Consider the following 25941-nt stretch of genomic DNA (forward strand, 5'->3'; position numbering starts at 1 on the left):
AGCTGTCTGCACATGATCCATATCCCTCTATTCCCTGCCTGTTGGTGTGTCTATCTAAATGCCTCTTAAACAATGCTATTATATCTGTTACCACACCCCTCGGCAGCGTGTTCCAGGCACCTACCCTCCCTGTGCAGAAAAGACATCTCCTTAAAATTTCTCCCTCTCACCTTAAACCTAGACTCTCTACTATTAGACATTTCCACCATGGGGAAAAAGACTCTATCTATTTTATCTATGCTTTTCATAATTTTATATACTTCTATCAGGTTGTCCCTCAGCTTCCGACTCTCCAGAGAAAACAATCAAAGTTTGTCCAATTGATGTCTCTCCTTATAGTTAATACACTCCAATCCAGTATAGAGTTGATATGAGGATCATGCGAAAGATGGAATTGAATTCAAAAAACAGCTGCAATCTTATTGACTAGTGAAAGTGTCTCGTGAGGTTTATGCCTGCTCCTATATTTTATTTTCTTGTACTCTATTAGCCTTTATAATGTCCACACGACATAATGAACGCTGTTACTTCTGATGTCAAGTTCCACATCAGGACTGATGCTACTGCAATGTCGGAGGTGCTCTTGTTACTCATAGTTGAAATGAACCAAATTAGATGAAGACTGGTGTCTCTAATGGGGAGTATCTCATGGGGAGATGGATCCACTTGATATTTTGGGCTGAAGGTGTTTGCAGATGTTTCAGATTTTTCTGTTGCACTCCTGATGGAATATATCTGTGGCGATTTCCACCCGCCCCCCCCCCCCCCTTAATTTGTTCCATTGTCAACTATCATTCATAACTGGATAGTGAAGATCAGATGAAATATGCCAGAAAACACGAAGGGGAATGTAGACACAGGAGACTGGAGATGCTGGAATCTGGAACAACAAACAATCCACTGGAAGAACTCAGAAGGTTGAGCAGCATCTGTGGGAGGAAAGGAATTGTGAACATTTCAGGTCAAAACCCTGTTACAGGACTGAGAGGGAAGATAGCCAGCATAAGGAGGAGAAGGGGAGTAGTGAGACAGGAATCAGAGGTGATTTTTGGACTGAGGATATTTGGAGAGACAGGATCTGATTCGGGACAGCCAACACAGCTTTGTGCATGGGAAGTCATGCCTGACAAATCTCTGGGGTTCTTTGAGGAGGTAACCAAGAGGGTAGATGATGGTAGGGCAGTGGATATTGTCTATATGGATTTCAGCAAGGCCTTTGACAAGGTCCCTCATGGCAGGCTAGTCTGGAAGGTTAGATCACATGGGATCCAGGGGAAGATTACGGATTGGATCCGTAATTGGCTCAGTGGTAGGAACCAGGGGATGATGATCATAGGTTCTTTCTCGGACTGAAGGCCTGTGTCTAGTGGTGTGCCACAGGGGTCGATGCTAGGACCTTTGTTTGTAATTTATATAAACAATTTGGATGTGAATGTACAAGGCATGGTTAGTAAGTTTGCGGATGATATAAAAATCGGTGGTGTAGATAGTGTAAAAGGCTATGAAAAACTACAGAGATCTTGATCAGCTAGGTATATGGGCTGAGCATAAGCAAGCTGCTTTCAGTCCAGGTAAATGTGGAGTATTGCATTTTGGGAGATCAAACCAAGGTAGGACTTATATAGTGAATAGTAGGGCCCTGGAGAGTGTTATGGAACAGAGGGACCTAGGACTGCAAGTGCATATTTCGCTGAAAGCAGTGTCACTGGTAGATGGGTGGTGAAGAAGCTATTTGGCACAATGGCCTTCATCAGTCAGGGCATTGAGTATATTAGTTGGGAAGTTATGTTGCAGTTATACAAGATGTAGGTGAGGAATTATGTACAGTTTTGGTCAAGCTGTTATAGGAAAGATGTTATTAAACTAGAAAGTGTGCAGAAAAGATTTACCAGGATGTTGCCTGGACTTGGGGGCCTGAGTTACAGGAGAGGTTGTGTAGACTAGGACTTTATTCCATGGAACGTAGGAGATCAAGGGGTGACCTGATAGAGGTGTATGAGATCATGAGGGACATAGACAGTGAAAGCACATAGTCTTTTTCCCAGGGAGGGTATGCTAAAAACAAGAGGGCATAGGTTTAAGATCAGAGGTGAGAGATTTAAAGGGACATCATGGGCAACTTCTTCATGCAAAGGGAGGTGCACATTTGGAATGAGCTGCCAGAAATAGTGGTTGAGACAGGCACATTAGCAACATTTAAAAGCCATCAGGATAAGTACATGGATAGGAGAGGTTCAGAGGGCTATCAGCCAAATGCAGGCAGATGGGACTAGCTCGCTGGGTAGCACAGACAGCAGGGACAAGTTGGGCCAAAGGGCCTGTTTCCATGCTCTATGACTCTATGACCCTAGGAGGGGTGAAATGTGACAGGGAGGTTGTGACAGGGAGGGGAGGGGGTGAATGGAGTTGGGAGACAATGGCAGGTAGATAGAGGCAGATAAAGAGAAAAAAAATGAGAGGCAGATGGAGCAAGGTTGGAGGAGGGGAGTGTGAAGGTTGGAGATAGCTGCTGGAGGGAGATAAGGTTGGAACACAAAGGGGAATGTCCTTGGTGTGGTCAAGATTTTGTCTGCACAATGACAATGTAGTAGTCACACCAACTAATATACATACAAAAGTAACTCCTAATAAGAGGCCAGGTAAATATAAAAGATCTCCAGGAACATTTTCAAAAAGAGCACAGAGTTTCTCCCCCACCCCCTCCCCTGAGACCCTGACCAAACATTGTTCAATCAATTTTACCAAAACAGATTAATTGGTCATTGTCACGTTGTTTTTTGTGGGAGCTTCTTGTGTGTGGAATAGTTGCGGTGTTTCTTGCATTGCAGCAGCGCCTACACTTCAAGAGTACTTATTTGCTGTAAAGTATTTGAGATATACTGAATAGGATGTCAAAGGCATTTTATAAATTCAAACTGCTTTTTAGGAAAATTTAAGTAATTGGGAATAAAAAAAAATCTGTCCATTATCTGGAATAATCCCTAGCATAAATGTGGTTGTAGATGTTAGAAACCAATAATTTCAGCCCAGACACCTCTGCAGAAGTTCCTTTGGATCGGCCCACCCATTTTTACCTGTTTCATCATTGGTAACCTTTCCTTCCTCAAAGTCCTAAATTGAGATAAATGTTGATAATTCCAGTCTCAGTTCCATTTGCAGCTCTCTAGATAAAGAAATACATTATGGCTACAAACAGCAAAACCTGGACAATAATCTTGGATTGATACTCCACCACTTAAGTAATATTCAGCCATACCAGAGAATGACCATTTCCAGCATGAGAGTCTATCCACTTCTCGTGGACATTGGCCAACATTGCCATTGTTGAATTTGCCACCATAAACATCATGGGTCACCAATAACCAGAAACAACTGGACTAGCCACATAAATACTATGGCTACAAAAGCAGAACAGAGGCTGGGTATTCTGCAATAAGTGACTCACTCATGATTTCCTGAAGTCTTTCCACCATTTACAAGGCACAAGGTCAGGCGTACAATGAAATACCTTCCACTTAGCAGGATGAATGCAGTTCCAACAATACTGAAAGTTTGACGTCATCCAGGACAAAGCAATATCTGATTGTTATGCCATCAAGCATTCACTTCTTTCCCAAACCCCACACTGTGGATGCAGTCCCTGCTACAATATATATTGCTGCAAGAGCACCACCCAAACATGTGACCTTGCCACCCAGAAGAGCAAATAAAGCCAGAGTAGGATTCCAAGCCACGTGGCATCCTGACTTAGAAAAGTATTGCTGTTCCTTTATTGTAGCTGAAGTACCATACTTAATGGTACCATGTGAATGCCATTACTGCTCACTATTTTCTCAAAGGCAAGAGTTGGGCATTGCCAAGGTTACTCAGATCTGTACAAATATATTTTTGTTAAAAAGTAGTCCCTCTTTTAGATGAAAAGTTCCTACTCTTGGATGGGTCCCTCTTCAGAGCAATGTAGCTAAGATCAATAATGTCATTGGAAGTCTATCCTTGCCATGGAGCAGCTATTGCCATTCCAAGTTTGCCTTTGTTTACAAATAACCTGTAACTAAAAAAAACTTCCAATTAAAGGTCATCAAAATAAAAGGTTAGCTCTTTTTCTCTCTCCACAGATGGTATCTGATCTGCTGAGTATTTCCAATATTTTCTCGATTATTTCAGATTTCCAGCATTCACGGTATTTTGCTATAGTATAACTATTATTTTCTTCTCCCCCATTAATAACCTCAATGATGGGTACTAAGTAAGAAAGACCCAATTTATCACTGCATCCGTGGAAACCTGATAAAATTTGTGGTTATTGCTATAATAAGCAATTATCAAACCATTATCTACAGTCTTTCTTCAGCTTCTTATATTCTTACACAAATTCAGAAACAGATCTCTTACACCATCAGGAACAATGACAAACAAATGCTGGAAATCTGAAACAAAAATTAAAATTATCAATCAGCATTAGTGGAGAGAACAGTGATGAGGTATTGAAGGATCAACATTAGAAGCATTCATACATCCATTCCCTCTACATATGTTGATTGATATGAATATTGTCAGTATTTTCTGACTGTTTCCTCCTTTAAATTTTGTCAGATCCAATCCGGCATTTACATCAGTCCCTGTCTTCTTCCCTCACTTCCCTCTCTGATATGAGATTTCAAAACTTAATCAGCACCTGAAGGCTAATTTATCCTCAAGTTTCCACAGCCATTCCTGGTCATTATGTTGTTCTTGGGGAAAATAAAGTCACACCTCAAAGCTATCCACACCTTAGTGAATTATATGAATGAGTGTTCGTGCTAATTGCATACCTTCAAGGAAGAACATAAAGTTGGACCCTGAAACAAAAAGACAGTGATAAGTCCATTTTAAGAGGTTTTTAATTAATTTATTAAAATTTATTAAGCAGCTGATCAGTATCACCCTACTTAGCTAGAATGTAGTTGTGTATGGTTTTTTTTTCAGTAATTTAAAATTGGGTTACTATTAGATAGTGGATTTATACGGGGAATTTAAATGCTGTTTTAAGTTGTATTATTCGAATATAACGGTTTTAACAATTTCACTTTAATGTTTCCATTCTTAAATATATCAAAGAGTATTTTAAAGCTAATTTTTTTGAAGTGATAAATACATTTAGAAGTATCTCTAATTGTATTTCAAAATATGTGCAATTGGTGCAGGAATTGCCAATTGCACCCAAACCAATGCATTAAAATTGCATTTTTGAATGTTCAGACTATTCTGAAACATAAAGATACGCATTATATAATCTTCTTGACCTTAAAGGGGAATCACTGATTCTAATTTTAACTATGCCAAATAGCCATTGTGTTTTGGCCTATGAGTAACTGAAATATACCCTGGAATGCAACACTCATCCTTGAATGGTAAAATGCGCATTATCTGCCATCTTGTGGAAATTTAGTAGCAGTGAGTATGTAAAAATGTGTATTTTTATCTATATTAGCATATCTTATAATCAAAACATTTTAATATTGCTGTGTATTTCTTTTACTGATGAGCACACATCAGGATTACGTAGGGATTTCTTGTGCATGTGAGCTGAGTTGTTTGAAGACTGCATGTCCATGTGACATTGTATCAAGAAGACATGTTAGTTCATGTTCTCACAGATACAATTTCACACATTAGCTGGCAGTTGGTGCTACATGCAGTCTGCTTTTAATATGAACCATCTTCTCAAGATTATTTATTGATTTTGCTCTAAATGATCCTCAAGTTTCTTAATGTATGGAATGAATTTTAAAAAGTCATTTTTTTCCTATCATTAATAGCTCTAATGTACTCAAAGTTAGAAAATAGCACAGACCCATTATCTTTTCCATTTGATGTGTCTGCTCAATCTCTGCCTTGGAAGTAAAATACAAGGACAAAGTAAGCATGTGAGTGTGCCATGTAGTGTAGTGCAGAATTGCGCTATAGAGCAATTCCAGCTTTGATTGCCATTCTGCAATGAGTAAGCTGTCTTGGAAGGTGAAAAAATTTATAATAATGTTTCTATCAAGAGACTACAGAGGGAAATTTGTGGATGTCAGGTGATGATGGGAAGTGGTTCTGTAATGATGCCCCAGCTCATCAACACCATCTAGGCTTGCAGCGAGCCATTTAAATGAGGTACCTGAATATTACTGGCACCGACATGAATGTGCATAGCGTGATATACTGACTTAAGAGTAGTGGTAAGGAAATGGTAACAGTACTGGTGAAGGATTTGAAGGAAATAGTATTGACTGCTTGAGTATTTAGGCTCCAACTTTAGTTTTGCTGGTTAAAGATTATCAATTAAAATTTGTTTTGGAAAAGATATGTTGTCTTAATTACACTTTCTTGACTTCCACATGTTATTAAGTTGGTTTATTTTGTCAACATACTAAAACCCAATACAGTTGCTATTCAGAGTAATAATATTTTCATGATGTTTCTATTTAAATATTTACAAGCGTGGTGATTCCAACATTTAATTTGAGGATTATTTATCTTTGATTTAATTAAACTGTATATTTTGTTAAAACAGACTTCAGTGTGTTATTAAGTATTGAATTAGGAGTATAGATTAATATTCTGATCTATAATGTATTTTACTTTGGTTATAGATGGACAAGACTAATTTTTCCTTGATAATTTTTATGAAAACTGAATTTTGTCTGTCTAAACACATTGACAGACAGTAAAAAAGAATTAGATTATTTCAATTGGAAACAGTTTCACCTTGTGGAGAGGACATGTTTCTTAAAAAAGCGATGCCTTCTATTGGCACATGGCCTAGCAGTACTAGTGACACAATCTAGCAGCTTGGCAGCTTTGCGTGTTGCCATTCCTTAGGAGAATTATGTGCAGACTGTTTTGTTGAATTCAGTGCTTCCAGATTTGGCATAAAGCTGAAATACTTGGATCTTTATAAGTAATATTGCAGTAATTCCTGGACGCTACCATTTGCAAATTGATTTGAAATATTCTAGGTTTAAGTTATATTTTAGCTAATTGATGTAAAGTAAATGGGCATGTCCAAGTAGTATAAAATTTAACAGGTTATTTATTATGTACTGTACCAACATTGGAACATTAGAGCATAAGTTTAATTATTTAGGAATTCAATAGTACAAGAAATGTATTTTCACATTTGTTCCCACTTGTTACTGTGCTAATAACCATGAAATAATTTAATGATGGGGTATATTTATTAAGTATTTAGTTATTGACAATAAAAGGGACAACAAAAATTGTATATACAAACCAATTAATGTAATTTGAATTATAATTCATTCTATATGAAATGCCTTGGAAAAATCTGGAGGATGTTGTTTTCAACAAATGCAGAACAAAGAGAAAAAAAATCAATAAACACCCCATCTTAGGTGTTAGAGTCATATGGTAGGGAAACAGACCCTTCCCTCACCAAGTCTGTGCAGACTATCATGCATTCATTTATTGCTAATTTCAAACCAAATCCGTTTTTTTCTCTCTACATTTGCGTTAACTCTTCCCAGATTCTACCAGTCACTCACATGCTAGGGGCAATTTAGAGCAGTCAGTTACCCTACCAACCTACATGTCTGCGGGATGCGGGTAGAAGCCAGAGCACGGTCACAGGAAGAACATACAAACTTCATATGGTACCAATGACCAGGATTGAACCTGGGTCGCTGGAGCTGTAAGACGGCAGTTCTACTAGATGTGCTACTGTGCCACCTGTGTTAATGATGCAGTGTGATGCTCTGTATCAGAGCATTAAAATTCACCAACAATTGTATCCACTGAGCAAAGACTAGATTAAGAATTGTTCAGAATGCAGAGTGCCTACGTTTTCTGAGTTGCAACTTGATGCTGCAGCTTATGTACACAATGCCATTTACACTTATTACAGGCCAGTTACAACCAGTAGTCCTAATATTCAACATGGTTCAAAACTGCATTAAACTGCACATCCATTCCAGTGCAAGACTGCAAATAATCCCAACAATAAAGGCTATGGGGCTTTGCCCAATTTAGTTTATAAGATGTCGTAGAAAGATTTTTAAAAGAAACGAGGGCATCAAGTTCTTTCCACTGAATGAGTGCAAAGTATGTTGTGAAATCAGAGAAAAATGCACGAACACAGCTGAAAGAATCCACGATATCTGGATGCTCTTTAGCTACGTGTTGCCAAAGCTTCCATAACTAGTATGAAAAGATAGATAATGTTGCTAATCTCTTAAAGCATAATAAACCAATACCTCATGCCAGTAATTTGGGGCAGTATACCTATTCATTTAGGAACTAATAGTGAATACTTAGAACAAACCTATTCAACTCACTGCCTTCATATTTGAGCTGATAATCTCTTTAAGTTGGTCAAAGAAGGATGTTTGTTAGTACTCGCATTGGAATTTGCTCAAGATCTAGATATACGCTTACTTACCTAAACAATTTTATGTATCATAAACACAGTTAGCAAGGGCAGTAGATCAATGGAAAGTAAATACCACCCTAAAAGAAGTTAATGAAATGGAGAGGAAAATGCATGAAGCAAGACGCACATTAAATAGTAGATTCCTGCAAGGGAGTATTTGTTGTCTTCCAGTTAAAGGTAGTTTTAGAATTGCTTTTGTAAGTTCTCCCAGTTATATAGAACATGATGGACCACTGCTCTTTTATGCCATCCCTTCCTACCATCCAGGGTCTTAAAATCATCCTTCCAGGTGAAGCCATGACTAACTTGCATTTCCTTTCCGATCTAGTCTATTGCATTTGGTGCTCACAATGTGGTTTCCTCTACGGTGGAAAAACCAAGCCTAGATTCATGCTTCACAGAACAACTTCATTCAGTCCACAAGGGTGACTAGCTCCCAGTCCCCTGTCAGTTTAATTCTCCATTCCACTCCCATCCCTATGCTGACATCTGCCTTTGGCCTGCTACACTGTTCCAACAAAGCAGGCCAAATTCAGATGTCAGCAAAGTACTCACAGTCCTTGGGATTCGATGCTAACTTCAACAATTTCAAAAGAAGTCTTTCCTGTTATTGTCAGAACTTGCCAGTTCCATTATAATGGCATCGGAAACATGAGCTCAGTTTTTTCTCTCTGCTCGGCTGCTGTCTGATCTGCTGGGTGTTTCTAGCATTCTCTTCAGTTTGATATTTCCAGCAACATATTTTTATTCCTCTCTCTCTCTGACTGCCCTCATTCAGTTATTAACTGGATGGCACTGAAAGTATTGTGTCAGCACCAGACAGGTTTCCATCCTATCACCAACATTTACTTTGATTTCTCTATCCTCCCCATTTGTAGCTTAAAACACACCTGTTTTCGCACTTTTCCAGTTCTGATGACCTGAAATGTTAATTCTACTTGTTTCTCCAGAGATGCTGCCAGCATTTTGTTCTTATTTCAGATGTTTTTGTGCCTTTAAATGGTTTTATAACAAATTGGTAATTGGACTTGTCATTTACCTTTTGACAAGGCAGTCCTTTGATCAGGCTGCTCCTCATCCAAATGTGTGAGATAAAATGAGCCTTTTCCTTCCCATTAATGTGCAGGCAGTTTGAATATAAATGGTGGAGAAAGATATTCATAAATCCCTTAATTCCTCACATTTTACGGGTTGAAATTCATTCCTGAAGAATGAGGTTATGTAGAGGGACTTTAAACATTACAATTCCTCTAAGTCTGGCTTGTAATGCAAGATCAGCTATTTATAACACAGAATCAGATGCTTAAGGCAAATTTAGAACTAATGGATGATAAAGAGCAAATGTTAAAAATATACAAAAAGTTAATGCTGGGGTTGTTAAGCTTTTGTCTAATTAAGTACTGTAGTGATTTTATAGCCTTGGATGGTTGCAATTTACCTACTTGCAAACTGCGTCCTCTTCTAATAAATCTGCATAATAGAAATCAACATAAAATTCTATAAATTGAAGGAATTCCAGGCATTTGTTGTACAACACTAAAATATTCACAGAGTAAAAAAAGTAGTTTAGTTCCCAATATTGGGAGATTTCCTTCATTCACAATCTTATGTTTTTGTTTTGTTTTTATTTTTACTATTGCAATTTTATCATGCACGGCATAATCATCCCTCACGTTGATTTTCCAAGTGCAATCGTGCATTGTTTTCCAGAGATGGAGAATTGAGTTGCACTTGCCCACTGAAAGAGAGGGGAAAAGATGACAAGCAAGTCATCCATGGTGCTCTTATTGCTTGGAAGCCAAATCACAGTAGCTTGGGTGGAGATAGATGAAATATTTGCTCCCCTACTCCCCAGACTGGAGATCATGTGCGAAACTCAAAAATGCTAAAGGAAGGTATTCTTGAATGAAGGGAGACCATTACATTATCACTTCAGAAATGTTATTAATGTAATGGTTTTGAGCCAAGTCCTATCCATACTGTGATTCATGGATGAAGTCCTTTCTAGAAAATTATAACTTAGTGGTCTTCCTCATATCCAGAAATGGTATACCCTCAACTCTGTCTAAAAGTAGAAAACTTACATATGTTTGTAAGGGTTATGTATTTCCAGTCATACAAATGTGTTATATCTTCATCAGTAGTTTGCTGCTGGTTTAGAAATCCGTGCTGTATTACCATGTATTTTTTCATCTTTGCCTGTCCAGCAATTAAATGGTTCAACATTAGTTTGCCATAATGTCAAAAGGCATTTATCAGAAAATCTTGGTTGACTTCAGTACATTAATTAACTGTTTGCAAAATCTGCTGCCAGATGTTATCAAATAATTAATGATAGGACCATAGAAGAGCAATTAACCACAACCATCTTTTTTTGTTTTCCTCTAGGTCTGATATCATACACCGAATACTTATTCTTACTGGGTATTCTAACAAGTAAGTTGAGCTAAAGTGTAGTTTGTCTTATGTTAACATTAGTTCGTTGGTACCTTTTAACCAAAATTGTATCCTGTTTAATACAAAGCTTTATAACAAATCATGGTTAGAGAAGCCAATATTAAAAATCAACAATTTTATTATGTGCCTCAGAAAATTTGAGTAAGTTAGATGAATTTTCTTTTTGGTTACATTACTTTTATTGAGAACAGCTCCAGGTCCCCAAAGCAGCTCTGGTGAAACAATATCTCTGGTGAAGTATTCATTATAGAGTCTTACAGCATGGAAACAGGCCCTTCGGCCCAACTTGTCCATGCTGACTGTTGCCCAGAGAGCTAGTCTCATCTGCCCATGTTTAGCCCATAGCCCTCTAAACCTCTCCTATCCATGTATTTATCTTGATGGCTTTTAAATATTGGTAATGTGCCTGCCTCAACCACTATTTCTGGCAGCTCATTACAAATATGCACCACCCTTTGCATGAAGACCCTGCCCCGATGTCCCTTTTAAATCTCTCGCCTTGGATCTTAAACCTATGCCCTCTTGTTTTTAGCACCTCCTCCCTGGGAAAAACACTGTGTGCTTTCACCCTGTCTCTGCTCCTCATGATCTGATATATCTCTATCAGGTCACCCCTCAATCTTCTACGTTCCACAGAATAAAGTCCTAGTTTGCGCAACCTCTGCTTGTAACTCAAGCCCCTAAGTCCAGGCAATATCCTGGTAAATCTTTTCTGCACTCTTTCTAGTTTAATAACATCTTTCCTATAACAGCGTGACCAAAACTGTGCGCAGTACTCCAAGTGAGGCCTCCCCAATGTCTTATATAACTGCAACATAACTTCCTAACTAATATACTCATTGCCCTGACTGATGAAGGCCAGCATGCCAAATACCTTCTTCACCACCCTATCTATCAGTGACGCTGCTTTCAGCAAACTATGCACTTGCACTCCAAGGTCCCTCCATTCCATAACACTCCCCAGGGCCCTACCATTCACTGTATAAATCCTACCCGGGTTTGATCTCCCAAAATACAATACCTCACATTTATCTAGATTGAAAGCCAGTTGTCAGCCCACATAACTAGCTGATCTAGATCCCCTTGTAATTATTCATAACATTCGACACTATCTACAACACCAGCTATTTTAGTATCATCCGCAAATTTACTAACCGTGCCTTGTACATTTACATCCAAATCATTTATATAAATTACAAACAACAAACATACCAGGACCGACCCCTGTGGCACACTAATAGACACAGGCCTTCATTCTGAGAAAGAACCCTTGACCATCACTCTCTGCTTCCTAGCGCAGCCAATTATGAATCCAGTCCGCTATCTCCCCCTGGATCCCATATGATCTAACCTTCTAGACTAGCCTGCCATGAGGGACCTTGTCAAAGGCCTTGCTAAAGTCCATGCAGACAACATTCACTGCCCTACCCTCATTTACCCTCTTGGTTACATCCTCGAAGAACTCCAAGAGATCTGTCAGACACGACTTACCATGCACAAAGCCGTGCTGACTGTCCCCAATCAGACCCTGTCTCTCCAAATGTTGGTAGATCCTGTCCCTCAGAATCCCCTCCAGAAATTTACCCACCAGCAATGTCAAGCTCACCAGCCTGTATTTTCCTAGAGACAAGAGATTCTGCAGATGATGGAATCGGGAGCAATACACACAAAATGCTGGAGGAACTCAGCAGGTTGGGCAGCATCTATGGAGGGAAATAAACTGTCAACGTTTCGAGTCAAGACCCTTCATCAGGACTGGAAAGGAAGAGGGCAGAAGCCAGAATAAGAAGGTGGGGGAGGGGGAGGAGGAGGAGCACAAGCTGGTAGGTGATAGGTGAGTCCAGGTGAGTGGGGGAAGGTAGATTTGGGGGGGGGGGGGGGAGATATGAAAGGGAGTGATGTGAGAAGCTGGGAGGTGATAGGTGGAAGAGGCAAAGGGCTAGAGAATTAATCTGATTGGAGAGGACAGTAGACCATGGAATAAAGGGAAGGAGGTGGGGAACCAGAGGCAGGCCGTGAGGACTGGAGGTGGAAAGAGAAGGGGTGAGGGGGCCACAGGAATGAGGGAAAACAAGGGGGGGGGGGGTGAAAGGGGGAAAAAGAGGGGAGAGGTTACCGGAAGTTAGAGAAATTGATATTGATGCCGACAGGTTGGAGACTACCAAGATGGAATATGAAGTGTTGCTCCTCCAACCTGCATCTGGCCTCAAAGTGGCAGTAGAGGAGGCTGTGGATAGACAAGTCAGTATGGGAGTGGGAAGTGGAATTGAGGTGGTTGGCCACTGGGAGATCCTGGCTGTTGCGGCGGATGAAGGAAAGGTGCTCAACGAAGCAGTCACCCAATCTGCGTCGGGTCTCACTGATGCAGAGGAGGCCACACCGGATACAATAAATGACACCCTCAGATTCAAATGTGAAGCGCTGCCTCACCTGAAAGGACTGTCTAGGGCCCTGAATGTGTAGGGGCAGGTGTAGCACTTTGCATGGTTACAGGGATAAGTGCCAGGATGGTGATCGGTGGGGAGGGATGAGTGGACAAGGGAGTTGCAGAGAGAGCAATCTCTGCAGAAAGTGGAGGGGGGGGAGGGGAAGATGTGCCTGGTGGTGGGATCCTGTTGGAGATGGTGGAAATTGCAGAGAATCATGTGTTGGATGATGGTGGTGGAAGGGAAACCCCGTTTACTGAGAAAAGAGGACATCTCAGATGTCCTGGACTCACCTATCACCTACCAGCTTGTGCTCCTCCTCCTCCCCCTCCCCCTACCTTTTTATTCTGGCTTCTGCCCTCTTCCTTACCATTCCTGATGAAGGGTCTTGACCCCAAAACATTGACTGTTTATTTCCCTCCATAAATGCTGCCTGACCTGCTGAGTTCCTCCAGTATTTTGTGTGTATTGTTGTAGTTTCCTGGTTTGTTTTTGCTACGCTTTTTAAACAATGGTACCATGTTAGCCATTCTCCAGTCCTCCAGAACCTCACCTGTGGCCAGAAATGAAGCAAAAGTCTCTGTAAGGGCCTCCGCAATTTCTTCTCTCCCTTTCCACAAGGTCTGACAATGCGCCAGGTCAGGCCCTGGGGATTTATCCACCTTAATGCACCTTAAGGCCTCCATTACCTTCTCCCTGCTAATTTGTACGTGGTCCAAGACATCATCACATTTCCCTCATTTCCTTAACCTCCATTCTTTTCTCCACAGTAAAAACTGTAGAGAAATATTCACACACAGATGGCCATGCTGATCTTTCAGGGGACCTATTCTCTCCTTAGCCATTGTATGTACAGGGTCTCATAACACTGAGTGTGAATCTTTTTAGTGCAAGGATTCACTATTGTTCTTATAGCTATTTAGGCAAATATTTTGAATTTTGATTCCAATCAGTGTCTGAGTTTGCCAGACTATAATTAACTCATCCAGAATTCTCCTCCAAATCTGCATGAGCTATAATGTAACTTTCCAAAGCAATTGTAAGCTAACTTTTAATCCCATCTGACCACACAGTGGTGCAGCTAGTAAACCAGCTTCCTCACAGTGCCAGAGACACTGGTTCAATCCTGACCTAGGGTGTTGTCTGTGTGCCATTTGCATGTTCTCCCCATGACTCTATGGGTCTCCAACGAGTGCCCAGGCTTCCTCCCATATCCCAAAAATGTGCAAGTTGGTAGTAAATTGGACACTATAAATGCTGCTAGTGTGTAGATGAGTGGTAGAATCTGATGGGTGGTGCTCAGAATGTGAGGTGAATAAAAAGAATTGATGTAAAATTAGTGTAAAAGAGTGGTTGATGTGGACTCAGTGGGTTGAAGGCTCTGTTTCCATGCTGTATGACCTTATGACTCTGACTTTATGACAAATATTTCATTCTTTGATATAATACCAATTGCTTTTGTTTGGCGACTTTTCCACATACTCAAAGAAATAATGAAAGAACTTACAACCATGCACAAGCTCAGGATTTTCAATGGACCTCCCACCCATTTTTTCTTTAAAGTGTGATCATCCATGTAAAGCAGAAATTTCTTTTGAGGGAGGGGACTATTGTCGCTTCTACTTAATTTAGATTTAGCCTTCAGTTCATTATGAAAGCAAACAGCACTGAATGTTGAATACCTTGTTAACAAAATTTAGGCTTTATTCTGATGCTATTTGAAAGTTGTAATATTTCATAATTTGAGATATACTCTCTCTGAATATATTAGAACCATCAGGAAATTAAGAGAAGCAATAGTAAAGGCCCTCATCGATATTTAATGCAATCAATTAACTGCTGATGCTGGAAATCTGAAATAGAAACTAAAAATGCTGGAACTACCCAGCAGATAAAACAGAATTTGTGGAAGGAGATAAGATATCTTTATTAGTCACAAGTACATCAAAACACAGTGAAATGCATCTTTTGTGTAGAGTGTTCTGGGGGCAGCCCGCAAGTGTTGCCACACTTCCGGTGCCAACATAGCATGCTCACAACTTCCTAACCTGTACATCTTTGGAATGTGGGAGGAAACCAGAGCACCCAGAGGAAACCCATGCAGACACGGGGAGAACGTACAAACTCCTTACAGACAGTGGCTGGAATTGAACCCAGGTCACTGGCGCTGTAATAGCGTTACTCTAACCGCTACCATATTAAAGACTCTGGGGCAGAACTAAGAGATATTTACATGAGATATTTAAACATAGGAGGCAAACATGAGTGCCACATAGTAGTCTAGGTAATCCAACATCCTTTGCTGGGAACATTTTATCTGATACTATTGTGCCCATGTAAAGTGAAGAAAGGCCGGATACAGTTGTATCCCCTTAGAAAAAAATAACTCATGACCTTTGTTATTATATCCTTTAAGGGAGGAACATAGTTAATATGTGGTTTACTATGAATGTCATATAAAACTGCATAAATCAAGAATTTGAGGAGTCTGAGATTCCTGCAATTAAATACATTTTAATTCTCGTTGAAGTGACAGTTAACTCATTATTATAAACACGTTGCATGTATAAAAATAACTCTCTGACTGGGTGGCTATAACTTATACATTTGATTATGAAACATCATTAGAAAATTTGCTGCTGACCACAAGTAACATGATCAGTTGATAAGGAAATTATTTTACCATTTTTACTTATGCTGGATCTCCAGATCACAATAAGAAATTAACTGGGAAACTTTCTGTTTGATTCCAACTATCCCTTCCTGGAATGTCTGGCCAGATCTAATGTCAGGAAATGTTGTGCATTAACAACCAAAAACAGAAGAGAGATCATCTAATGCCTTAATTTTCACACTAGTTGGGACTCCTATTAAAGGTGTGGTAAAGGTAGAGAAAGGGTATAATTATATATATTAAAAAAATTGGCACTTACTTAATGATTATAGTTAGATGAAGAATTGCGAGTGTAAGGAGGTGCAAGTTAAAGCAAATATCTCTGAAGTTAAGAGCAGCAAAAGAAATTTCAAAACACTGATTTATTTGAATTACTTGCATTTGTGCAAATGTATGGACTAGAAATTTGGATACTGGTTATGGTGAATGGCTTTTAAACAGAGTCACTGCTGATAAATTGCATAGGTTAAAGCTTTTCTATAGTTCTTCTGCAGCTATGTGGCTTCATAATAGCAGATGACTGAGGTTTGTCTGTTTTTCCCTGGTGGAGGCAAAGTAGGCAAGAAAGCTTTCAGGGGTTCAAGAGCAGATGAATAAGGTTCTTTGATAACATTGCACTGGTTTCATGTCAAAGCTGAAAATTCCAGCTACTGTTGTTCTTTTTTTGTGGCTTTATAGACAATGCTGATCTCTTTGGAACTTCCTCTTGAATCACTGCAGTTTTTAATATTTTAAGGCAATTGAGTGTTTTTCGTCACTGCATTGTGCAGGTCAGACTCGTGTAGACTGGACCAAGTAAAAGTGTCAGATTCCCTTTCCTTGGGGCATTGGTGAATTTTTAGGACAGTTTAGCAGCCATGATGGCCTTTGCTCATAAATTAGCAGCACATTCCATAACAGTGTTGGTGCTTGCAATCTCTGGATTGCTATTCGAGACAATAACTATTACACCATACCACTCTGTGCAGATTGTAGATAAATTTCAATGTGATTACATTTAGAGAGATTTCAAATGAAGATTATGTCTATTAGCAAAAGGAAAAGGATTTTGATATTATTCATCGTATTAACTTCACATAAGCTGCTGTTGGAAAGATTTCTTATCTGATATACAAATCATCGAGAGTCCTGAGATCCTGACATGAACTGTAAATTTACATGTGAATTTGAACTGTTTAAGTTTGAATGTCTTGAACTTGAAGATACATCAAACCATTACTCCAAAAAAGAGAAGCAAAATAATGACAAGACTTGGGACTCTTAGTCATTGTCAATCAGGTGAGCCAAATCTGACTTGTAAACCCCTTTCATTGAGTCTGGATTTTAACCACTCAAACCTGGCTTCAAGTAAAGTTGGGAGCAGAAAGTAACCACAGTTGAGGTTTAAGACTGATATTGATAAGAACCATGAACTGGACAAATAGTTTCTGTTCAAACATTCAAATTTCCAAGGCTAGAAGAAAATAAATTGATTTATTTTAACAAATGAAGGAGCAAGCTAATCCATTCTTCAGACTCAGAAGTTTAAAGTACAGATGAACATTGTTTTCTAGTTTGAATGAAGAGATATAGAAAGGGGTTGAATAGGGGAGAAAAGTAGGATGGGGGTTGGCTGGAATACTTTGATACTGAGAGTTTCTTTATATGACACAATGGCTTCTTTTGTGAATAAAGGGAATAGATTTTTGCATGTGCCTCATGCCACTTTTCTCCTCGTGAGGTTTTGTATTATTATATGGTATTGTTATTTCATATACAAGTATTTAGATTTGATGTATGTTAGATCTGACATTTTTGAAAATCATGCAGACACTTATTGGTTTGACATAAATATCTAAACTCAGCTCAAAATGTAAGATACTTTAGTTATAAGTTTGCAAAACAGGAAGGAATGGTTTTGATTTTACTTAGCAAAATGGGAGGTATCTCCTAAAGCTTCAAAGTGCTGAGCTGTAGATTTGGCTCGCACTGTGAGTGCAGAATTAAAGGATCGAAGTCCAATATTAACTGGCCTTTAATTATGCTTCTAGATGCTGGTGTTGTATTTGGATTATCATTACATTGAGAAAGGCAAGCATAAGTAAAGTAATTTTTGGTCCATGAATGTAATTGTCCCAGGCATATGGATAAAGGGCTAAAACTAGTTGACCTGGTATCTACTTGCCCAGAATCACCGCTCTTGGACCCCCATGCTCAAATTCAGAGGACCAATCTCACTGGCCCAAAGCACCTGGACTCCAATGGCATGGTCATTGTCTTTGACTCTGGCCTTTGGTTTACCTCTGTTACCTTGGTGCATCATTAAGGTTTGTGACTCCTGAGATAGCATCCAGACCCTAGAATTCCCTCCCTAAACCACTCATCTCCCTCCCTTATATCTGTTCACTCTTTAAAGGTAAAGGCCTCCTTAAAACTCAAATCCTCAAGCACGCTTTTGCACATTAATCCCAAACTTTACTTTAATATCCAATTTTTTTTTACAAAAGTGAAGCAACCAGGAATATTCTTCTGTATTAAATGTAATATGTAATTAAATATTATTGAAAATTTGTTAATAAATATCCCACCACACAGGGCCACAGACAGTCTTTCCAAGTGAAGCAGTGATTCATTTGCACTTATTCCAATCTAGTGTATTGCATTTGGTGCTCAGATTGTGGTTTCTACATTGGAAAACCCAAATGCAGATTGCATGGACGTTTTATGGGGCACCTATGCTTCATTTACAAGAGTGGTCCTGAGCTTCCAGCAGCCTGCCACTTGAATTCACTATTGCACTCCCACACTGACTTCTCTGTCTGTGACCTCCTGCACTTTTACAACGAGGCCTGATGCATGGTTGAAGAATAACACCATCTGCAGTCTGGGCATATTACAGCCTTCAGGACTCAGTACTGAACTCCCCAACTTTAAGTAATTCACTCTTTTTGTCTGTGTCAGAGCAGGCTGTTTCTGCCTGTCATCTTTTGGCTCCATTTTTCTTTATCAATTAGCAGAGTCCGCATGCTATATATCTCATAACCTTGCTTTAAGCGACGCATTACACAGACAAAGAAACATAATCTGATCCTAACTGCTGCTCTGACTGCTACATTAACTCATTTGGTTGCAAATCAAAGATATTCCATTTATTCAATCTATCATTACCCAACTTCTCTGCTACTGAAAACTAGCTTGTTTTCTCTTTCCCAGTTTTGACTAAGGACCTTTGACTGCTTCTGCTTCCACAGGTGCTGACTGACTTGCTGAATGTTCTAAGCATTTCCTGTTTTTATGACACAAACATCAACTGTTTCACTTGCTCATCTGTATAGAATAGAGTAACAAATGGTATTGGCATGGCTTTCTTAAGATTTGGGTGTTTACTGTCAGATTGCAAATAACCTGTAACAGATGTTTGGATTGCATTCTAATATATTGGTATTGGTTTATCATTGTCACTTGTACCGAGGTACAGTGAAAAGCTTGTCTTACAAACCGATCGTACAGGTCAATTCATTACGCAGTGCAGTTACATTGAGTTAGTACAAAGTGCATTGATGTAGTACAGGTAAAAACAGTAACAGTACAGAGTAAAGTGTCACAGCTACAGAGAAAGTGCAGTGCAATAAGGTGCAAGGTCACAACAAAGTAGCTCATGAGGTCATAGTCCATCTCATTGTATAAGGGAACCGTTCAATAGTCTTATCACAGTGGGGTAGAAGCTGTCCTCAAGTCTGGTGGTATGTGCCCTCAGGCACCTGTATCTTCTACCCGATGGAAGAGGAGAGAAGAGAGAATGTCCCGGGTGAGTGGGGTCTTTGATTATGTTGGCTGCTGCACCGAGACAACGAGAGGTAAAGACAGAGTCCAAGGAGGGGAGGCTGGTGTCCATAACTCACTGCAGCTTCCTGCGGTCCTGGGCAGAGCAGTTGTCGTACCAAGCTGTGATACATCCAGAGAGGATGCTTTCTATAGTGCATCGATAAAAGTTGATGAGAGTCAAAGGGGACAAACCAAATTTCTTTAGCCTCCTGAGGAAGTAGAGGCGTTGGTGAGCTTTCTTGGCCGTGGCAACTACGTGATTTGACCAGGACAGGCTGTTGGTAATGTTCGCACCCAGGAACTTGAAGCTCTCAACCCTCTCGACCTCGGCACCATCAATGTAGACAGGTGCTTATACACCGCCCCCTTTCCTGAAGTCAATGACCAGCTCTTTAGTTTTGTTGACATTGAGGGAAAGGTTGTCGTCATGACACCATTCCACTAAATTCTCTATCTCCTTCCTGTACTCCAACGCATCTCTGTTTGAGATACGGCCTACAACAATGGTATCATCTGCAAACTTGCAGATGGAGTTAGAGCAGAATCTGGTCACACAGTCATGAGTGTATAGGGAGTAGAGGGCTGAGGACGCAGCCTTGTGGGGCACCAGTGTTGAGAATAATCGTGCCGGAGGTATTGCTGCCTATCCTCACTGATTGCGGTCTGTTTGTTAGAAAGTCAAGGATCCAGTTACAGAGGGAGGTGTTGAGTCCTAGGTCTCAGAGTTTGGTGACAAGCTTGCTTGGAATTATTGTATTGAAGGCAGAGCTGTAGTCAATAAACAATAGTCTTAAAGTATGTGTCTTTACTGTCCAGATGCTCCAGAGCTGAGTGTAGGGCTAGGGAGATGGCATCCGCTGTAGACCTGTTTCGCTGATAGGCGAATTGCAGTGGGTCCAGGTCGTCTGGGAGGCTGGAGTTGATACGTGCCATGACCAACTTCTCAAAGCACTTCATGATGGTGGATATCAGAGCCACTGGTCAGTAGTCATTGAGGCATGTTACCTTGCTTTTCTTTGGTACCGGGATGATAGTGGTCTTCTTAAAACAGGAGGGAACCTGAGATTGAAGCAGGGAGAGGTTAAATATGTCCGCAACTACTTCTGCCAGCTGATCAGCACAAGATCTGAGCACACGGCCCGGGACACCATCTGGGCCAGGTGCTTTCCTTGTTGCATAATCTCATTGCATTAATGTCAGAGTGAAAATAAAGTATTCTTCACAGTCAATGCAGATTTTTCACATGGGCTGACTGATTGAGAGAAACCAAGAAGAAATTTGTTATCATTAGGGTCCACACTGACTTGCACATTTGACAAGAGGCTTAGATTATTGATTATGAGATGTCCCTTCAGCAGTATACCAACTGACACAACTCCATTGTTGGAGTTAGATGAGGGAAACACACTTTTCTGAAGGAATTTCTAGGGTAATAAGGAAGTGGCCCACCTGCAGGCCATCTACCACCCTATTCAGGTTGGCATTTGGTGGTAGAGACAGGAAGCCACCTTATTCTAATGCTCTTCCTCTTCAAAACAAGTGACAAGATTGGGACTCGAGAACTTAATGTTCTTTAAGGCACACTGCAAGATTAAATTTATAAAATCGTCATCAGCTCTTACAATTTAGATAACTAAAGGTTTTTAAAAAGTGTTTAAAGAAACTTGCATTAAAATGTCAATTATTTAAGTAATGAACTTTAAGGTTAATGTCTAGGTTCCACGGATCTCTTTTGGTCTTTTACAATGGAGACCCTACAACACCTCATACCCTAAGGCTTTGGGCTGGATCATGCTTGATCTGGCCCACTGGCCATACTTGCTCCCTGCCCTGTTCGTGCCATTAGTTGTGTGCCTCCGGATATCTGTCTTGGTTGCCATGCCCATCCCATGAGGCGGAGCAGTATTTGAGCAGCAACTCTGCTTCAAGCAATGGATACTGGTCTAGGTCATGGCTGTTTAATGGGACAATCCCTTGTTTAAGCCATAACATGGGTATCCCAATCTTTTCTTAAGAAATGACAAATCGTCCCATATTTTCTGCTTCCAAATGTCTGTAGCATTTCACAAAGAATATTTCAATTATTCCTGAACCAAAGCTTAGCATGTATCTGAATCATTAGGAGTTTTGCAATGGCACATAAAAACAAAAACTTGTACTCACAAAGCAGTTATCAGTTTTACAATAGGCACTGAGCAACTCTGCTCATGCTGTGCTTGAGCCATTCAAGATGATTGCTGCTCAAAGGCCACACTCACCTGCTTCTGCCTTAGCCATCCATCCTCAGCAAGTTGCTGGGAGCACCCCATGCCTCTGACAGAGGGAAAGTGGTAGGAACGTGGCCAAGACTTGTGAGTGGGGCAGGGGTGTAGATGGTGAGAGTGGAGCCAGGAGTACAGATGGAACATGGCTAGAAATGGAGTCATATGTGTAGACAGAGCAGGGCCAGAAGTGTGGGCTGGAGTGCAATAGGATTCGGGGCTGGGATCAGGAGCTGGAGACCAAATGTGTAGCTGGGAGCCAGGACTGGAGCATGGGAACAGAGCATGCCAGGTATACCCAGAGTGGGGGAATGGGCAAGAGAGGTGTCTATAAGGGCTTAAGGGACAGGATCTGTGGAAGGGCAGGAAGAAGATAGGAAGGATTCTCAAAGTGAATTTCAGAGAGAGAGGGAGGACTAAGAGTGCTCCAGATCAAGGAGTTGGTGGGTGAGGTGGCAAGGAAGGTGGGGTAGACAAGACCTCATGCTTGTGTGTGAGTATGCAAGATCCCGGCCACACCCCAGTCCCAGCTCCTGGTCTTGGCCCTTCCTCTATCCCTGGCTCCTGACCACACACTTGGCCCCACTCTTAGCCATGCCTTCGTCCACAGCTCCTGATCCCAGCGTACATGTGTGCATGTACATGAGAGATCACTCGATCAAGAAACTGTCCCGTATTAGAACAATGGAAATGTGGTCACCCTATATAAATCTCTATGCTCACAGAGATTTGAGGACAGGTGACAGAATTTAAATAGCTTTTCAAAAATTGCTTAAACATCTTTACATGATATAAATTCACTAAAATCATTAAGGTTAATTATATTAAAACAGAAACATTTCCCTGCATTCACCTCTACAAACTAGGCTACCCCACCAAACAAATGGGGTTGCACTCCACAGGGCAGTGCCTTGTCCCTCAGTAGCAGTGGACGTTTCAGAAATCTTTGGAAATATGCAGGTGTGGAAGTCTGACTTGCATAAAACACCTTGCTGTTGGTTCTGTAAAGTAAGCATTTTTCAGGCCATTGTTTGCTACCAGTGGCTGCTCTATGTAACTGCCAGCAAAGGCAAATGATTTTGGGCCTTTGTCTGTTGCTGGTGACTGCAGGCTATTGGTACAAGGAAAGGTGGGCTGCAATGAACTCTGCCTGTGTGGTGAAGCTAGGGTTAGAAGCTGATGATAATCATCTTCAAGTGTCCAGTATATATTAGAGGCAGTGATTTGATGATGAGTTCCACTGCTTCATCCCCATCAAAAATACTGGAAAAAATGCTGCTAAACACATAAATCCAGCTCATTGTTTTCCTTGCTTAATGATAATACTTCCTTCTGCTTACAGAGCCACACACTGGATTCCACATTGCCTTAGTATGCTGGACATTGATGACAACCAACGAGTTGAGAAGAGAGAATTTCTAATGGTAATTTTTTTTAATGTATTAATCTTGTACTAGAAAAAATATTTAATTGTAAATAGAACTTGAAATTAGGGGTGATCTTTACATCTAATGCTTATTAATCTGATTCCTTCTGAATTCAATTCTGACCTTCAATCTATCCCTTCAATTCTATCCCAATCTTTTAAAGAGGGAAGTATTGTTCCATTATTTAGTCTACATAGATTTACATGGAATCAAAAAAACAGTAAAGGCCATTCAGCCCCACTGGTTCACACGGCCGTCCATCCACTTAAATTACCTCCTTTGCTTTCAAATTCATTTATCCATCATTTCTCCATATATGAATGAACCAGTACTAATGGCACATGGCAGGTCTCCAGGTCTCTGCTGTTCATCTCCACCCCACCATATTTCACATTATCACTGGTAGGATCAGTTGCCGTTCTGAGTGTTTGAGTCCATAATCTAGTGGACACTGTAATGGACCACCAAGAGACTACAGCATTATCAGATGCGTCACCTTCAGATGGGATGTCAATCTATGACCTCACTGCCTTCTAAGTTAATATAAAAAAAATACAATGGCACACTTTCACCATGCCCTGGATAGGTCTCTTTAATGTCTTGACTAATACTTATCTTTTGGTCACCATTGTAAACACACGCACTTAATTTCATTTCTCTTTGTGGAATCTTGCCTTATAAGTTGGCAGTGAACATTCTGAGGTTGTGAAAAATGCTGTAGAAATGTCCTTCATTGAATAAATTGATTTTCTGCTTAGTAAATTATTTAAGATGGAAAGAGGTTTCAGCACTTTCACATCCTTAATAATTTCAAATCACGTTGCATTCAATTAATGTGTTAATTTAATTCTCAGCTACAATTATCATCCTTTTTTGTGCAGAGATACAAAATCTTCTGTTGGTAATCTTTCCGTGTCTCAACAATATTTAACTCCTCCCCTTATTGGTTTAAGGTTAAAGGATGGAGTCAGTGGCTGCATTTTTGAGTAGGAACCTCGATGCTATTGACAAGCAGTACCTGCCCCAGATGCACTGTGCTCACTTACTTGAGGACATCTTGAAAACTTGCCAAATAATATGTCTGGCAGTGTCTGAAATAAAATAGACCAAGAATTTCAGTCCTGTGGCTAATCAACCAGCATTTTGTATGGTTACAATTGACAACCTGCTTCCAAGACTGGAGCCAATCCCATAATAGATACATACAATTGTGGCTGACAAGAAACATCATAGTGTTGGCCTGTGCTCCACGTCCTGGCAACTGTTGTGTCGGATCTCTTGGGAGCCCCTTTGCCCTGGCTATTGTCAAGCAACCTATGAAGATGCTGATATGATGAAAGAGGAAAAAAGGCATTTGGACATGAGTAAACAGAGAAATGAACCAAGAAGTATTCAGACATGCTTAACCAATGAGTTTGAAACATAGTGAAATAAACATTTCAAGGGCTGAGCAAATTGTACAAATTAGAGTGATTGAATACAGTATCAAACAAAATTCATGAACAGAAATAAGAAGATGGAAATAAAATTTGGACTCTGACATAAAAAGTCTCAAGCATTAATTAATACCTGATGAAAAGAGATCCTACATATGTGATTGTTACTTTCCATTGTCAGAGAGCTTGAATACTTAAATAGTTAAACCATCCAATTAAAAATTGATCCAGGCATAATCCTGATTCAGACAGAAAATTGGCAAGCTAGTCAGCCATTTATCATAGTTCAGCTATACTGTATGGTCTTCATACCACCCTCCGTTCCTCAAACCATGGTCCCAAGACTTGAAAAATGTACTGTCTGGTGTAAGTATGTTTTTTGCTCCAACTCTGCATTAATGCCAAAGAAAACTAATTTGTACCACACCTGCAGATTCCCGACGAATCTATGAGTAACACTTGCTTCTGAAAGACAAAGCTGTGTTTCTATTTCTTATGCATAAAAGAATATTTCTGTGTATAGTGTAAAGCTTAAGATGATGTAGTGTCAAGGGTGATGTCTAAAGGAATGTGGTTCTCCAGCCAACCCCTACCTCCCTGCAGTCTTCACAGCCAATCTCTACCCGTCTGTGTGAACTGAAACTAAAATTGAAGACCTATTATGTTTAGCCTCCCAAGAAGTATTCAGACTTGGTTTCAGTCTGCACTGTTCCTAATGAATTATCCTTAAGTAAGGGGAGAAAGCACTTGCCTTCCCAACAAAACAGGGCTTCTGTATATACATATGAGAGAGAGAGAGAGATATACAAAATGACTTTAACATCATAAAATGATCAATATATGTTACGGGATGTTATTAAATTTTATGTGATTCACCTATAAGAGCAAATGACAAAATATGCTTTTTAAATCCTGAACCAACAGCTGTAGCAGCTGTAATGGTTATTTTGCAGTCAACATCAACTTTATTTACCAAAAACCTTGTATATGTACTAACTGCATGGAAAGTTAAGAAAAATATAATAGTTACATTAATTCCTTGA

The 25941-nt window shown here is 40.0% G+C and overlaps 1 protein-coding gene across 1 annotated transcript in view; it reads left to right on the forward strand.

Annotated features, from left to right (window-relative positions):
• Nucleotides 1-25941, forward strand: part of micu2 (mitochondrial calcium uptake 2) — a 326882-nt gene that overhangs the window by 219279 nt on the left and 81662 nt on the right. Inside the window, 3 exon segments of the mRNA XM_052026309.1 lie at nt 10802-10849; nt 23378-23401; nt 23404-23459. Of these exon segments, the coding sequence (XP_051882269.1) occupies nt 10802-10849; nt 23378-23401; nt 23404-23459 (128 nt within the window).

Source organism: Pristis pectinata, chromosome 11 (assembly GCF_009764475.1).
Source record: "Pristis pectinata isolate sPriPec2 chromosome 11, sPriPec2.1.pri, whole genome shotgun sequence".
In the NCBI taxonomy this organism is placed as follows: domain Eukaryota; kingdom Metazoa; phylum Chordata; class Chondrichthyes; order Rhinopristiformes; family Pristidae; genus Pristis; species Pristis pectinata.